The sequence below is a fragment of the Haemorhous mexicanus genome, chromosome 18, assembly GCF_027477595.1.
Source record: "Haemorhous mexicanus isolate bHaeMex1 chromosome 18, bHaeMex1.pri, whole genome shotgun sequence".
NCBI lineage: Eukaryota > Metazoa > Chordata > Aves > Passeriformes > Fringillidae > Haemorhous > Haemorhous mexicanus.
Genome location: NC_082358.1, coordinates 4,767,728 through 4,783,988, shown reverse-complemented (window position 1 = coordinate 4,783,988; position 16,261 = coordinate 4,767,728). Strand labels below are relative to the sequence as shown.

The 16,261-nt window shown below is 45.1% G+C and overlaps 1 protein-coding gene across 1 annotated transcript in view; it reads right to left on the bottom strand.

Moving 5' to 3' along the window:
- Window positions 1-3,298: 3,298 nt before the first annotated feature.
- The window catches only part of LOC132335971 (receptor-type tyrosine-protein phosphatase T), a 166,882-nt gene continuing 153,919 nt past the window's right edge, over window positions 3,299-16,261 (bottom strand). Inside the window, exons 23-27 of the mRNA XM_059863006.1 lie at window positions 12,847-12,978; window positions 8,950-9,075; window positions 6,120-6,283; window positions 4,583-4,718; window positions 3,299-3,860 (exon numbers count right to left, since the gene is read on the bottom strand). Coding sequence (XP_059718989.1) covers window positions 3,807-3,860; window positions 4,583-4,718; window positions 6,120-6,283; window positions 8,950-9,075; window positions 12,847-12,978 — 612 coding nt within the window. The 3' untranslated portion in view covers window positions 3,299-3,806. The remainder of the gene's footprint in view (window positions 3,861-4,582; window positions 4,719-6,119; window positions 6,284-8,949; window positions 9,076-12,846; window positions 12,979-16,261) is intronic.

Sequence of the window (16,261 nt, the reverse complement as noted above, 5' to 3'; positions counted from 1 at the left end):
CATGTGGCTACTGGACTTTTTTTTTTTATTAATTTTCTCAGGGAGTTTCCAACTGCAGAATAAAAGGCTGGAAACTCCTAATAATCAGTGGAATTCATTGCTGCAGTTACACCAATAATAATTTAAGATGTTGGTTACCCCCTATATGAGGCAGTGACCCCAAACCACCTGCTTCTACTTCCTTGTATTCCAGACCAAACTTTACACCAACTCTGTGCTATCACAAACAGTTCCCCCTCTCCTCTGAAGGATGTCTCCATGGGAATAACTTCATCTTCATTATGTCCATTCAAATATTGCCAATATGATATTTTTTCCAGCCTAAAATTCAGACACTGAGGAATTCACCTTTTTTTACTGCACATTATCACTTTTCATCCACAGCAGGGAATGCTTAGGCTGAAAAGCTCACACTGACTATTAATCCTTCCAGGAGTGAGAAAACCTCCTTTATCTCATCTCATAATTTCTTTCTTTCCCCATGAAAACAAACCCATCACCCATAATCTTGCTTCAAACACATTACCTACTTCACTATGGGCTGTTCTCTAGGGTTTAAACAACCTCTAGGTAATAAAGTGATTTAAAGTGAGCTTTTCCACACAATTCCCTTCATCATTAATTCACACTTGGCATATATGCACTGTGCAGGGAGGAACAGCCTGAAGATCCCTGAGCCAACACAGACTGGAGCTGGGTCAGTCCCCCAAAAGCACTGTGACTGCAGGAATTTATAACAATTTGGCAACACAATCTGCAGTGTCTGCTGAGCATCTTTCCATATGGGTTTTAGGCTGGACATTAGGAAGTTCACACACATGGTTGAGTGGCCACATAATAAGCTGTGACTAACAGTTGGGCTGTGGGAACCAACATTTGCATTGAGCTCCTACAAAATGTAAAATTTAGCTTAAATATCTTTCCCTGCAGTTTGTGCCAACATCACTTGGCTTTTGCAGAGGGCTGAGCACACGGGGAGTTGCTGTGGGCCAGCTGATACAGGTACCTGACCCTTCAGTGGTGTTTTTCATACCATCAAACACATCCAAACCCACCTCCAGACCCCAAAGCACTGCACTGCCAGTGCTGCTCTGCTCTGCTCATCCCACACCTCCTTCCCCTCACTCACACACCCCTCCTGTGGGCTTCACTCTGGCATTTCAATCCACTTTCTTTTAAGTGAAGCCTAAATTACCTCCTACACTTCACACCTCAGTGATACTGGCATTTCTTTACCTCCCTGTTCCCTTATCCCAGCTGTCCCCCTCGGGGCTGGCTTCACTCCCGAAGTCACAAGGGAGACCTGTCACTGTGCTACTTTCTAGGTAAAATTAACAGAATGCTAATTACTAATTAATATTTCTGTAGTATCCACAGGGAGTGGTTCCCTTTGGCTTTCTGGAGTCAGCAGAGTCAAAAACACTTTGCTGACTTGTAGTTTCTTCATACCTAGGCAGTTGTTGAAAAATCCCATCCAGGGATTAGAATTCCCTCTTCCTTCTTCTCTCCCAACACCTGACCTACACTGTTCCATCCAGCCACCTGTGATCAATACACCAATATTTTTCTTTTCCTCTCACTTTTATCTCATAGTTTCACTTTGCCTTCTAGTTATTTTTCCTGCTGAATTGTGTTGTTGCATAAATTAAAAAAACCCCAACAATTCAGACCAGTCCCTTAACAGCCCCAGCTGGAACTCAAGTTGATTTCATGATTTTTTTGCAGGCAGCAGAAAGGACCAACCAGAAACAGCACAGAGGCTCCTGTGAGAAGGTGGTTCATGATCAGTAAAGTCCTTCATGATATTAAAGCCAAGAATCCAAAGCTCCTTAGAGAAACCCCAGGTGGTTCAGCATCCTTTGCCTGTCAAGAGGGCAATTAATGAAACTCCAAGCATCCCTCCCTGGGCTGGTGCAGGTCCTGGTGGATGGCAATGGTTTGGTTGGGTACTGGTGTGGCTGAGTTGAGAGCTCTTTTGCCAGATTTCACTTCCATCCCTCCTGGTCAAGGTGAGGGTGTGACTACTGCAGAAAGAATGACTCTGAAGCAGAGGTGCCTTCTGAATTCACAGACAGAATTAGCAAAACATTTTGAACTTCTGGCATGCTCTGTGCCAGGCATGGCAGGTCAGAGCTCCCAGCAGCCTCTGAGGATTTACCTGAGGGTGGAAAACTGCAGGGTGATAAGAAAATTGGAGTTTCCTTCAACTCTTACCTTCAGTCTATCTTTTAGCAAGTCTGAATTTAAAGAACCCTACACCCCAGAATCCATTTTACACACAGAGCAACCTCATATCCCTCACTCTCAAGATAAATAAATGGCTAAATTGAAATACTAATTATTGTAAAGCCTTGCTCATTCAATTATTTTTTTTCCCCCAAGATTACCCTGCAGACCTTAGTGATTAACTACTTAAACCAACTTTTTCAGAAAAGCAATTTCTTAGCTGCTAAGAAGTCAGAATGAGGTCCACAACCGTGGCAAAACACATCTGGTGTTTGTTTCAGAGCAGGAGACTTGCTCAGGCATTTTTTGCAGAATAAAACAAAAGCTGTTTTGCTTAAGAAAAGAAGTTGCTGTGCTGGGCTAACACTTCTCCTTACAGGTGTCAGAACAGGTTTCTGTGTATGTACATCACCTTTCCCACAGCTCCAATAGGTTACAATTTTGAAGCTTGTAGGGCCTGGAAATAGTGAGGAAATCTTGCCCAAACCCAATCTTAAGAACCTTCAGACTTTTAAACTCTTGAGCAGGAACTTTCTCTGCTGTCTGCCTGCACAGTGCCTGGTTCAGCAGGGTCCTGGCCTGACTGGGGGTCCTAAGTTCTACAGCAATACAAATAATAAATAAAAAATAGCCTTACATAGTATATGAGCAATAATACCTACTTCATACCCTGTTTGTCAGACACACTGCACCCAGATAATACTTGGGAAATGTGGTAACCAAGTCACCAGCGTTGCCAGATGAATGCCATTTGTTTGAAATATTTAACCTTCAGGTTCAAGTGGCTGGGAGACTCCTCAGCAGCTTCACCAGCAGTGAAAGGACACAGACCAGAGGGATGGAACTGGGTCATGCACAGCCCTGAAGTCGAGCAGAAACTGGGAGGAAATATTTCTGTGGAGGCAGTGGATCCATGTACAGCTTCTCATCTCCACCATCTATTTTCATGCTAAAAGGGACTACATTTGGGAAGAGAATTCCAGCATAGTCTTTTTTTTTTTTTTTTTGTGTGTGTGTGTGTGTGTGTGTGTGTTGGCCTTTTCATTAGGAAAAACAAATAAAAGGAAACAGATAAGGTAGACAATTTGTAATGAAACATTTCATGTATCCCCTATGGCTATCTCATTTTTTCCCAAATGACTGCTGCATGAAATTAAAAAATTAAAAGGCTGGGATTTGAGAACAAAATTATAAATTAAAAAGGAGACATTTAAAAGAGAATTTCCTAAGGGTTTCCTTCCTTCCCCACTCTGCAGCAAGCAGAACAAAAACACAATCCAAAAGAGGAGAGAAGTCAGAGGGGATTAGAAAGTCCAGTCTTTCAGCCTGTCTCCCATGTTGCTAATTTGTACAGTAAGTTATTTAAGAAGCAGTAGATGTTCCCATAGAAAGCAGGCAGCAGCACACACAGGCATCGCCTCCTCCTTCCAGCGAGGTCTCTGCAACCTCAGTCTCTTGCTGAGAAGGAAGGAGAAGTTTTCCTCCCCACACTTGTTACTGCCTTCCAGTGTGGGACGGGGGAGAAGCATCCACCAGAGTTTGGGGTCTGGCACATCGTGGGGTCCCCTCCCTTCGCTGGGCTAAAAGGAACTCAAGTATTCCAGTGCAACCTCGTATACAAATTTATACTGTTCCTGAAAGAGAGGACACAAAGGAATGGCATTAGGATGTGGGAAAATTCCTCAGAGCCTCGCTCTACAAGCAAAAACACCTCCTCCCTCTTTCTCATACCCTTTGGCAGGAGCAGGCAAACAGTGGTTGTGTTTCTGAGCGATCCTGAGCAAGCATGGCTGGGAGATGGTGTTGTCAGTGGAAGAGAAAAGCACTCAAAGAGACAGCCCCAGTCTGGACCGTTCATTATTTGCCTCCAGCCCTCACTGCACGTTTTGCTTCTGAGGCATGAGCTCAGAGTGATGGATGGAGATGACTGAATTGAGGACAGTTTAATCTCCTGGGCTGCAGGGAGTCAGGCCTGAGGGCTGGACTGTTCTCCTTTCCTGGTTTCAAGATGTGTCACTGCACCCAGCACTGGGCTGGACACGAGGACAAATCCCTGCATGGACAGGAGGACAAATCCCACTCTTCCCACAGCCATGGTGACATCTCTGTGGGGTTTGACCTTCTGAGGCAACTGGGCATGTGGCACAGAGCCCATCACTCTGTCAGGGCATCTCCTCTTCTCAGAAGGAGAAGCAGGAAGATTCACTGGACATGCTAAAACAGGACCAGTTTTAACTCTGGTGTCTCATGTTCCCGTTCATTTTGATTCATCCTGAACTAATTTTGACATTTTTTTACCTATCCTGAAGTCCCTTGCACACCCACTGGGTGAGGAAGGAGCAGAAAGAAGCCTTACCAGTGACTCCACCATGTTGGATTTGTTATTCCGTAGCGTTTTCACTATGTGGAACACGTCGATGATGTTCTGCTGCTGGATCATCTCACACACGCTGCAGATGGCACAGAAGGTGCCGCTGCGACCGCCGCCGTTCCTGGCACAGGGACAAACAGGGGAAGGAGGGGCTGGTGAGCCTGGGGAAGGACAGCACACACAGCTCACAGCCCATGGACACGTCCCTAATGGAGAGATTGCTGTCACATGGAAGGTCTCTAATGTAAGGGCTGATGTTCAAGGGTTTGTGTGCCTAAAGGGGCTCCCAGAGAGCTGGAGGAGGGCTATAGACAAGAGCATGGAGTGACAGGACAAGGGGGAATGGCTTCCCACTGCCAGAGGGCAGGGATAGATGGGATATTGGGAAGGAATTCTTCCCTGTCAGGGTGGTGAGGCTCTGGCACAGGGTGCCCAGAGGAGCTGTGGCTGCCCTTGGATCCCTGGAAGTGTCCCAGGCCAGGCTGGACAGGGCTTGGAGCATCCTTGGGGTAGTGGAAGGTGTCCACTAGAACTGAGTGGTGTTTGGGGTCCCTTCCAAGCCAAACCATTCCATGAGTCTGAGAGAGTAGAGACCTGTAGAACTGGGGCAGGGATGGAAGGACTAAGGGATTCCTGGAGTGGGGGACAGGGGAGCTCAGGGACTGCAGTGCTGCAAACCCCTGCTCTGGGCTCACAGCAGCTCTGTGCTCAGAGCTGGGGACATGGCAGGGCTGCTTCAGCTCTGTCTACGCTCCAGACACGAGACCTACAACGTACCAGGGCTCTTGGAGCTGTCTCTCACTGCAATCAGCAAAATCCCTGCACCAGGATACTATAATGCAATACAGCATTCAACTCGAAGCTATTATTATAAATGTAGTTAGTACATGAAGTTGTAAGTTAAGTAGAAGTGTGTAGAAGTACACGTAGTTACAAATGAAGCTAGAAGTAAAAATGTACTTTAACTCCATTTTCCCCAGCTGAAGCCTGGCAAACCACCAGATTTCCAGAGCCACAACCCCAACACGTGAGGCTGCAGTCATTTCCCAGCCTTACTTACAGGATGCTATAATGCAATACAACATTCAACTCAAAGCTATTATAAATGTAGTTAGTACATGAAGTTATAAATTAAGTAGAAGTGTGTAGAAATACACATAGTTATAAATGAAGCTGGAGGTATAAATGTACTTTAACTCCATTTTCCCCAGCTGAAGCCTGGCAAACCACCAGATTTCCAGAGCCACAACCCCAACAGGTGAGGCTGCAGTCATTTCCCAGCCTTACTTACAGGATACTATAATGCAATACAACATTCAACTCAAAGCTATTATAAATGTAGTTAGTACATGAAGTTATAAATTAAGTAGAAGTGTGTAGAAGTACACGTAGTTACAAATGAAGCTAGAAGTATAAATGTACTTTAACTCCATTTTCCCCAGCTGAAGCCTGGCAAACCACCAGATTTCCAGAGCCACAACCCCAACAGGTGAGGCTGCAGACACCTCCCAGCCCTACTTACAGGCAGTGGACCACGGTGCGCCCGTCTCTGCCGTCGTACTGCTCCTGCCACTTCTCCAGCCTCCTGACCACCTTGAGCAGGGAGCGCTTGGAGGGAGGGGTGTCCCTGTAGGCCGGCCAGCCGATGTACTGCAGGTGCTGCACGATGCGGTACCCGTCCTGCGGCTGCAACACAGAGCTGCTCAGGGGCCAGGCAGGGGTGGGCAGGGCTGGCAGGGGTAGCATTCAGCAGCACGCCATCACTGAATGATGATGATTATATGCAGGTGATTTTATTAAGAGCTCGGGGTGTCAGGAGTACTGTTGGAACCCAGGAAATTCCTGGGTAAATCAAAGGCGGCTCCGATGAAGGGCAGAGAGAATGATGCATCTGACTCCATCATCAGAAGGCTAATGAATTACTAATGAATTACTTTATTATACCATACTATGTACATTTCATCTGAACTGAATCTGCCATGCACTCCCTCTTGCTCACAGCTGCACAGCACTGCACTCATCTCGGATTCTCTCCTGACTGTCCCAACACACACACACTCATTGGCCTGATAGGCCAAGGGAACAAAACATCCTCACTCTGGCTAAACAATCTCCATATTGCCTTCTACTTTAGCACAACACAGCCACAGCAAGCGAGATAAGAATTGTGTTTTCCTTCTTTGCTTGTCTCACAGCTTCTCTCTGTTCAGAGGGCATGTGAACACCACACCTCTGGCTGCCCTGGAGGACTCGAGACCCTGCCCAGGGGGCTCAGAGACCTTGGCACAGAGCCCAAGGCACCTGTGACTTTGATTATGACCCATGGAGCAAATTACCACCTTTATATGAGGAGTTACAAGTCAAGAGAGTTTAAGTAGAATAATAGTTTGTCAAGAGGTGAAAAATAAATTTTTTTTTTTGAGGTTTTTAGAATTGGGGTACCAAGACGGAGGAATTTGGGTGTGCCATGTCTTCCTTCTTTTGTCTTCCTAGCCTCCATGTTCTGGGTGATGCTGGCACTTTTGGATTGGTTTAAGGTAGAAGCTCACTGTCTAACATAGGTGATAGGTATTGGGAAGCATCCCCCTCAAACCTCTAACATAGTTTCTCATGGTTCTTTAAACAATAATTATATCTAACCTCATCTAACAATTCTATCATTTATCATATTCTGACTACACAGGTGCAGTTTCACATGATCCAGCAAATACAAGGCCCAACATTTCCCAGGGCCTACCTTTAACATTTTCCCAGGGCCTACTAAGCCTAACTTTCTTTCTAGCTCCCCAAATTTTCTGTGATTTTAAAATCTTTTACTATCAGGAGCGCTGCTTGCACAGCAGCCTCCCCTCTGCACCTGCACCTGCAGTGCTGGTGTTCTCCACACTGGGTACAGTGTCCCTTTAGGACACAAAATAAAACCACATGGACTCTGGACTTTCCAAGGTAAAAAAGAGAGAAAGTTTAATTTCTGACTCTAACATTTATAGGTTTTTAAAAGTGACAGTGGATTGGAGGATGACAGTGCCACCTCTCCAATGACACTGGACAAACTAACAGTCTATTAAATGTCTCCTTTTCCATAAAAGAATGTAAAACAGTAAGTTATTTACATTAAGTGCGTGAGAAAGTTCTTTACAAGCATGTAAACATCAGAAGGCTTAGAAGAACTTAAAAAAACAGGGCCACAGGTGGAGTGCAGGAAAAAGGGCTTTTCTCTAACCTGGATAACAATTGTTACAGAGCCAAGCAGACACCGAGTGCACAGGAGCTTTGTTTGGCCTCCAGAATAAAGTTTCATCAAACTGCACAAACAGGTCAAATCTCTCTTTGCTGTGCTGTGCCATAAGAAGTAGAGGCAGCCCTCAGAAATTCTCAGGGGATTGTGGAGGGAAAGGCTCCTCACAAATCTGCTGGCAGTAGCCAGGTGTTGGACATGGATGAGTGCAGAGAGCTGTGAGTGCACAGCACCTGCCCTGCAGCCCTGCATCCATGGGCCAGCTCCATCTGAGAGCCACAGAGCCTTGCTCTGACCAGTTCTATCATTGCCAGGCTCTCCCTGGGACACAGGAAGGTGTCTGATATCCAACCAGTTCATCAGTTTCTGTGGCTGGACCACAAGGTTCCCTCTGCAGTGCCGCACCCGAACGGCTGCACAGGCTCTGACCGTGCAGACACTGATGGGTTACACTGCATGGAAATGTACCTGCAGAGCCTGCTTCCATTTCTGATGAGAAAAAAGGAACAACAAAGGAAACATAATCAATCTGGGAAACGACTAATGAGAGAAAAATCCTCTGCTGAAGCCCTTTCCTGCAGCCCTGAAGCCGGATTGCCAGGGCTCAGTGTGCAGATAAACTTTGTTTCTATCATTTCAGCTGTCCTGGGGCTGAGGGACACAGACAAAGAGCTGCTCACAGAAATGGCAGTTGCTTATTTATAGGGAAAGCAGTGGCAGTTGGGAATCCCAGTCTAGCCAGTAAACATTGCATCTGTCTTCAGAGATGCTGCCTGGGAGCTGACAGATGGAGAGCTGCTGACACCATCCCAGTTTATTTCCTGCAATACTGATGGCTTTATATTGGCTACTCAGTGATGAATTGTTCTCAAATATACACAGAAAAATGCTCACCATTTAAATACAGATTTTCAGCTCATATCATCCACTTGCTGCCTTCAGCCAAGAGTCCTTTAGCAATGCAGGCTGATTAAATGTTAATTAAAGGAAGTAGCTGCAGTGGAATTTCATTCCTAGGTGAGAGATTCTGCATCTCTAAACCACAAGCCTTGGCTCTGCCTCTTTCTCGAGCCAAATTTTGGTCTTAGGGAATGTAATATTTCTCCTCTCTTACCCTGGCCATGTTGCAAATCCGGAATATCCTGTTGATGATATCTTCATCAATGTCTGCTGAAACAAACTCCACCTGGATTGGGCCATAACAACAGGATGTCTTCTCTGGCCAGTACTGCATGCAGAGCTAGGAAAAAACACAAAACCAAACAGAAATCTTCATTATTAACATATCAAATCATTTTGTATCTATAACCAGCTCAGAATCCATCACCAATTTGTATATTGTGCCTTTGTTCAGACAAGATCTCATTCTAGCTTAGCAAAACATTTTATATCCTGAATGTGAAGGAAAAAAGAAATGTATTTTAGGGCCTGGAGCTTTCTTCCTCTTTATTTTTGTATGAGCACAGTTTGGAACTGATTGGATTCTGGGTCTAGAGGTGCAGAGAAGGTAGCTCTGACAAATGAAGCTTCTGTAAGGGTAGAGATTTAACAGGAACATTGAAAGATGAGTGTTTGTAGATAAATTTAATAGGAACCATAGAGATCTGGTAAAAATGAAGAAACAGAACAGGCACCAAGAAAATTAATCTTAATTCAAACAAGCTGGAATTTCTTTTTGCTGTGAGATGAACTTTTTCATTTTCTGGCTCTACCAGTGAGCAGGAAAAGGAGAGTGAATTTGTTTTGAGAGCACAAGAGCAGCTCTGGTTTCAGGGTGAACCACAACTGCACCTCTGAAGTTTGTGAAGCAGGCTGGGAGTCTTTTTCTTGTGCTGATATTACTGAGTTGAAAGGACAAAAACCACCCTGTGCACACAAATTACAATCTAAGGATTTAAAATCCAGCTGGAAATAGATCATGGCGCAAAAATATTTTGCATGAGATCTCATTAGCAGTTTCTGCTAAGATTGTATTTCTTTGTGGCTTTTTTTTTTCTTCCTATTTTCAAGTGTAGTTTTGTACAAGTTTTGAAACCCCCAGATGCTCATTTGAACTTGATCTCGAGCTTTTCAAGTTCAATCACTGCCAGCAACAACGTGGAGTGTGTGCATGTGGCTGCATTAATTCTGCACTCCTGTTCTTCCTTTGATCATATAGGATTGAAATTGGGTGGGATAGTCACACAATCTTATGCATCTTTGCCCTTGTTAGTTTTTCAAGATTAAGCAAGCCAGCCAAGACCACACAAGCAAGTCCTTTGAAGGGTTTCTTTACTCTTCCTTCAGACTTTCAAGCTGCCTAGTGATCTCCTCTCAAAGCATCTGTCCCTCAGGCAGGGAGATGTGAGCTGAGCAGGAGCTTCAGCAAATAACCTCAAGGTGCAGTGGAAAGCAGAAAAAAGATGAAATCTTTCCTTAGGATGGAAAATTAGCTGCTCCCAGAGCAGGTCTGTGAATGGCCACCTCTCCAAACACACAGGTGCATACACTGCTGGACACTGCCTGCTGTGTGCTCTGACTCCACAGGGTTTATTTGCCTTTTCCCTGTACTCAGGGCACAGCCTGGGATCAGGCACTGATGAACAGACAGGGAATGACAACACTCCCATGCAAGGGCAGTGCAGGCACACTGCCAAGCTCTCTTCCATAGAACTCCTCTCCACAATGGATCTGAAGACCTGCTGGAGGGTAGGAAGGACCTGCAGAGAGATCTGGATTGATGGGCTTGAGGCCACTCAGTCACACAATGGTTGTGTGTGGTCTGAAGGGCAGCAGAGCTGGGGAATGGTCTGGAGCCTCCAGGAGCAGCTGAGGGAGGTGGGAAAGGGGCTCAGCCTGGAGAAGAGGTGGCTCAGGGGAAAACCCTCTCACTCTGCACAACTCCCTGAGGGTGCAGCCAGGTTGGGGAAAGGCTCTGTTCCCAAGGAACAAGGGACAGGATGAGAGGACACAGCTTCAAACTGTGTCAGGGGCAGCTTATATTGACTATTAGGGAAAATTTCTTCACTGAAAGGGTGGTCAAGCAATGAACAGTTGCCTAGAGCAGTGGTGGAGTCACCATCCCTGGAGGGATTTAAAAGACATGTAGATGTGGCACTTGGGGATGTGGATTAGTAGTGGCCTTGGCAGTGCTGAGGTAACAGTTGGACTCAATCATCTTAGAGGTCTTTTCCACCCCAAATGATTCTCTGAAATCAAACTGTCTCACAGTGTCCTGGTAGCTCATAAAATACAAACTTTAAAGTCCTCCTTAACTTCCAGTGCCACCTGGGTGTTCTGGCATTGGCTGCACTCTCGAGGGAGGTGACACCGTGCTACAGAAACTGTCAAAGTGACTTCATGCACTGCCAAATCCCCTTTTCTGTGCCTACAGACCACATCCTAGCAGGAAAACTTTACTAGGAAAAAACCCCAAGCTTTGTGCAGAAAGATAGTCACAAGAATAACGCTGGCTGGGGCTGAAAGGTTTGTGTTCTCCCAGAACTGAGTGTGAGAAAGCGTGGCATTTCCAGAAAATGATGGGTTTTGCTTTGAAGTGTCAGGAAAAAAAGGGTGAAATTTGTCTCTGGATTCAATGCCAAGATGCAGAATCAAGGAGATGGAAGAGGAAAACAGAAGATGCAGAGAACCTCTGATTCCTCACAGAGTGGTGGGACTCTGTTGGTGCCCACTGCTGAACAGAGTTGTCACTGGGGCTGGAGTGGAATCCCACTGAGCTCCCCTGATGGGACATCCCCTTAAGGACTGGGGTGACTGGCTTCTTCAGCACCATCCAAAAAAGAGACCAACAATTCACTGCCTTCAAGTGTGGTAAGACAAATGGAAGAGACAAATGAAAAATGAATCCATGAAGCACCAACTGTTGGGGGCTCCTCTCATTGAACAAGGGCTGTAATGGGTGAATCAGCCATGCCAAATGTACTCTCCACACAAATTTCATGATTACACCTTTTTGAGAGCTGGTCTTCTCTGCCACTCATCAGCAAGGTGGCTGGAGACACCAGGGCAGGAGGAATGGCAAAAACTCCTCCCTGGCAAGCTCAAATGCTGAAAATAACGCTGTGTCCAGTAGCCAAAACCCAACTTAGACATGGAATTAAAAAGGAAAAGAAAAAGAGATAAAAAAGACTATATTATCCTCAAAATGTGCAAAGCACATTTCTCAGTATTACAGAATCAGACTGGAAATCTCAGGGGAAAGATCCTTCAAATTATTTCAGCTCTCTTGGTTTTATTCTTCTGGAAATGCCATGTGAAAAAGGCAAACATGAAGCACCCTGGGGCTGTGGTAGGGAGCATTCTCCTGAACCAAACACAGACAAAAATATGTAATGGGAGAAAGTGGGTTTGGGAGGGAAATTTTGGCCTGCAAACAAAAAGTAATTCTGTAATATATGAAGTATGTATATAAAACTTGTTGATACTTTAAACTATATTTTACAAAATTTTATATCAAAGTATTTATATAATAAATAGGGAGACTTTATAGCAACTTTCCAGTACATAAAAGGGGCTTAGAGGAAGGCTGGAGGGAGACTTTCCAGAAGGGTGTGGAGTGACAGGAAAAAGGGGAATAGCATTAAACTGAAGGAGAGCAGATTAGGTGGGATATCAGGAAGAAATTCCTCCCTCTGAGGATGGTGAGGCCCTGGTACAGGTTCCCAGAGAAACTGTGGCTGCAAGTGTCCAAGACAAGGCTGGATGGGGTTTGGAGGCCCCAGGGATAGTGGAAGGTGACCCTGCCCTGGCAGGGGGCTGAAGTATCATGGTCTTTAGGTCCCTTCCCATCCAAACCCTTCTATGATTCCTGTTAATTACAATAAGAATTAGCTTACTAAGAGCCAGGCAGATGGACTTATTCTCCATTAAGACCCCAAAACATCACCTATTACTTCCAGCTCTCCCTCATTTATTTATTGGGGTGGGAGGGGACCCACCCCAATGAAACAGCAGCTGGGACTCTCTGCACACCCCCTGGACTTGAGAAGGGAGGGAATGAAGAGCCACTGACCTGTGCTGCATCCATCTCGTTGAGCATCACCACGGAGGAGCAGTTGTAGTCAAACACCAGCCTCCAGAAGTCTGTGATGGTGTTGGGCAAGGGGTGCTGGGTGACAATGAAGGCAGCAGGCTGCTTGTGGCTCTAACAAAAGAGTAAGATTAGTTAAAAAAAAAAAAAAAAAATCAATCAACTTTTATTCAAAGGAATATTATACCCAGGAGGCTGTGGGGAGGCAGTGTGAGCCATTTAACCAGATTATACAAATCACATCTCCTGCTCCTTGTTATCGCCCCGCAATGAATGAACGCCTCGTAATGGGATTCTTTTGCTCCCAATAAAGACATTTCATTAAAGAAGTGTCACAAGAGCAGAGATTACCCAAATCAATTATTTATATTTTGAGACTCAGCAAATAATGCTAATTCTACTATTACTACTACTAGGACTACCAGCAATATTAATAATTGGAAGGAAAACAGCTGGAAGCAAATGTTCTCCTTTGTGCTGCAGTGGCCTCGAGCAACTCCAGAAGGGATTAGCCCCGTCTGCCGGGGCTGCCTGGGGGTGCAGTGTGACAGAGGTGGCACTTTTGAATCCCAGCCATCCTTTATGAGCTCCTGGGGCAGCATTCAGAGCCTGAGACATCAGCGTTTAATTTCTGCTGTTGTTCTTTCACCTCAAAAAGCCCCCCTGACCTCAGTCTCCCAAAGCACAAAGGGGTGGAGCTGTGCTCCCAACCTCTGCAGGGCTGAGTTAATGAATGTTTGGGATGAAAGGCAACAAGCTGAAAACTTTATCGCTTCCCAACCACGGCAGGCAAGGCTTAAATGAGCCTGGAAACTGCACAGTCCTTTGTGCTGTACATCTGTGAAGCAGACTTGAATCAAAAGGCACACTAATTCTGGGGTAAAGAAAACAAAAAAGCACCAAAAAGCCCTCCAGCAGAATAAAATTTTGGATTTAAAGTGAAGAAATAATAAAATCCTGATGTATGAATCTGCCCTTTGTGGGGATTTGCCTTTTCTCCTCCGTGTGAGGCAGATGTGGGTGGAAGTGCTGGCAGGCCATGCTGGGAAAAAGGGGTTTCTGAGTGTGCACAGGTGAGGAGGGTGATGGGATGTGATGTACAGAGAAGGGAAATGAAATTATTTCTTGGGAAATTTTCATCTAGAATGGACTTTTGTCTATTTCCCCACTCTGCATTCCGCATCTAGAAACACCAGAATGGGTCAAAAAGTTGTGAAATAACAGACCAGTGGTGGCAACAGAGTGGCAAATGAAATACTGAGGTTAATCTCTTAATGAAACACCAGAATGTTCCTGCTGTGTTTTTTTAATGCTGTGCCAGTAGCAAACTCTTGGCTGAAGGTCATATGTGCTTGTGAGGTTTGCCATGAGGAGAAAAAGAAACCCTGCCCAGCTCCTTGCTACAGGTGAGGAACCAGGTTCACTGTCCTATTTCAGAGGGAAGGTGACACAGAGGTGTGAGTTACTCATGCAAGAGAACATGTGTGGGATTAGGGGGCAATGATGATGTTAGGGACACATAAATTCATGCTTTTCTCCAAACCCCATGGATTAAACACAAATCTATCATCCCTTCTTCATGACTTGACTCATGATGTGACTTCAGTCTCATTTTTTGAGGATTATGTGCCATTGTTTTAGGGGAGGGTGAGGGACAGTTTTGCTCCTTTCAGGGCAACATGGGATGGATGGAGGGTGTCCTCTAAGAGTCCCTGCCCAGTACAAGACTTCACACCTCAGCAAGTACAGCTATGAAAAGGTAGGATTCTGGCTGTTCCCCTGTGATTGTTTTTGCCCCCAAAAGTTCCTGAATCCTTTATGGAAAGATAAAGGAGAGCCAGAGAACATCACAGCCCCTGAATTTCAATGCCAGGTGAAAAATTGCTTTGTACTAAAAAAAATTAATCCACTGGAATTTTGTGGGGAAGGATCCAAATATTTGCAAAGCGATTTGAGGTAACGAGGGATGAAATGTACCAACATTCCCAATCCCTAAGAAACCGAAGACTGGATTGTGCTTCTGCAGATGTGCAAAACCACTAAACACACTTAAAAAACCCAAGTTTCCTTAGACATGTTTGCAATGAAAACATCACAATCTTGCAGAAAAAATCTAAAATAAATTCTGTGACCATTTGACTGAATATCTTAAATGCAACAGTATTGCTGTTTCCCAAAGACTGAAGAACAGACAAAACTAAAACACAGAGACCCTGCTGCTGCCGGGGAAAAAATGATGGCATTTCACCCTGGATCATATTTACACATACTCCAACTGCAATAATTAGTGGCTTTAAAGACATCTGTGTCCAAAGGCAGCACAGCAAAAAGAAGCCATCAACATAATTCATCCTCCACAAATGACCCGTGCTGTGAGATTCCAGGTTATAAACAAAGCGAGGGAAAACGCCTTCGGACAGAGTCACATCAGCTCAACTCACATCCTTTAGCCTGAAAATATTTTGCACATTTGATCCCTGCACTCCCACATTCTTAACTGCATAAGATCATATCAATCACTCTCTCCACACTGCAAATTATCCTCGTCAAACAGCTGACCTGGCAAACATTTCTCTTCCCCATGGATACAAAACCAACGCATGGGAAGAGCTGTCCCCCCACTTTTTTCTGCCTCTACCTTTCTGTGATCCAGCCTCAGACTGCACTTTGAGGGATGCCTTTGCCAAAAGTTTTCTACCCGTGTATTGCAGCACTAGGGTGTGTGATCACAGAATAACAGCATGTAACAGAATATGCTGGGTTGGAATGGACCCTCAAGGATCATGGAGCCCAACTCCTGGCCTTGCACAGCACCATGCCCAAGAGTGCCCAAAAATGTTGTCTGAAAGCTTCTTGAACTCTGTCAGGATGGTGCTGTGACCACTTCCCTGGGATAACCATACTCTGGAGGACGTATTTTGGTGACAAAGAGAAAATTCATGTGCTTTGCCCAATTTGGAGATACCAGACTCAGAAAATACAGCTAAGTAAGTTTTTTTCTTTAGATCAATTCTCCCAGAATGTTGGAATTCAGGACATCTCTCTGGCTGTCTTGGATTGCCAGGACCTCTGCCAGGGGGCTCAGAGACCCTGGCACAGAGCCCAAGACCCCTGTGACTTTGATTATGACACATGATAAAAATTACCAACCTTATATGAGGATCTGCAAGCCATGAAAGTCTAAGTAGAATACTAGTTAGTTTGTCATGGGGTGAAAAAACAGATTTTTGGGGTTTTTAGAATGGGGGTTCAGCGGGCAAGATGGAGGAATCTGGGCATGTCCAGCCTTTCTCCTTCTTCTTTACCTCCATCTTCTGCTGGGATGGTGGCACTTTTGGACTGGTTTAGAGAAGAAGGTCACTGTCTAACATAGATGATAGGTATTGGGAAGTTATGG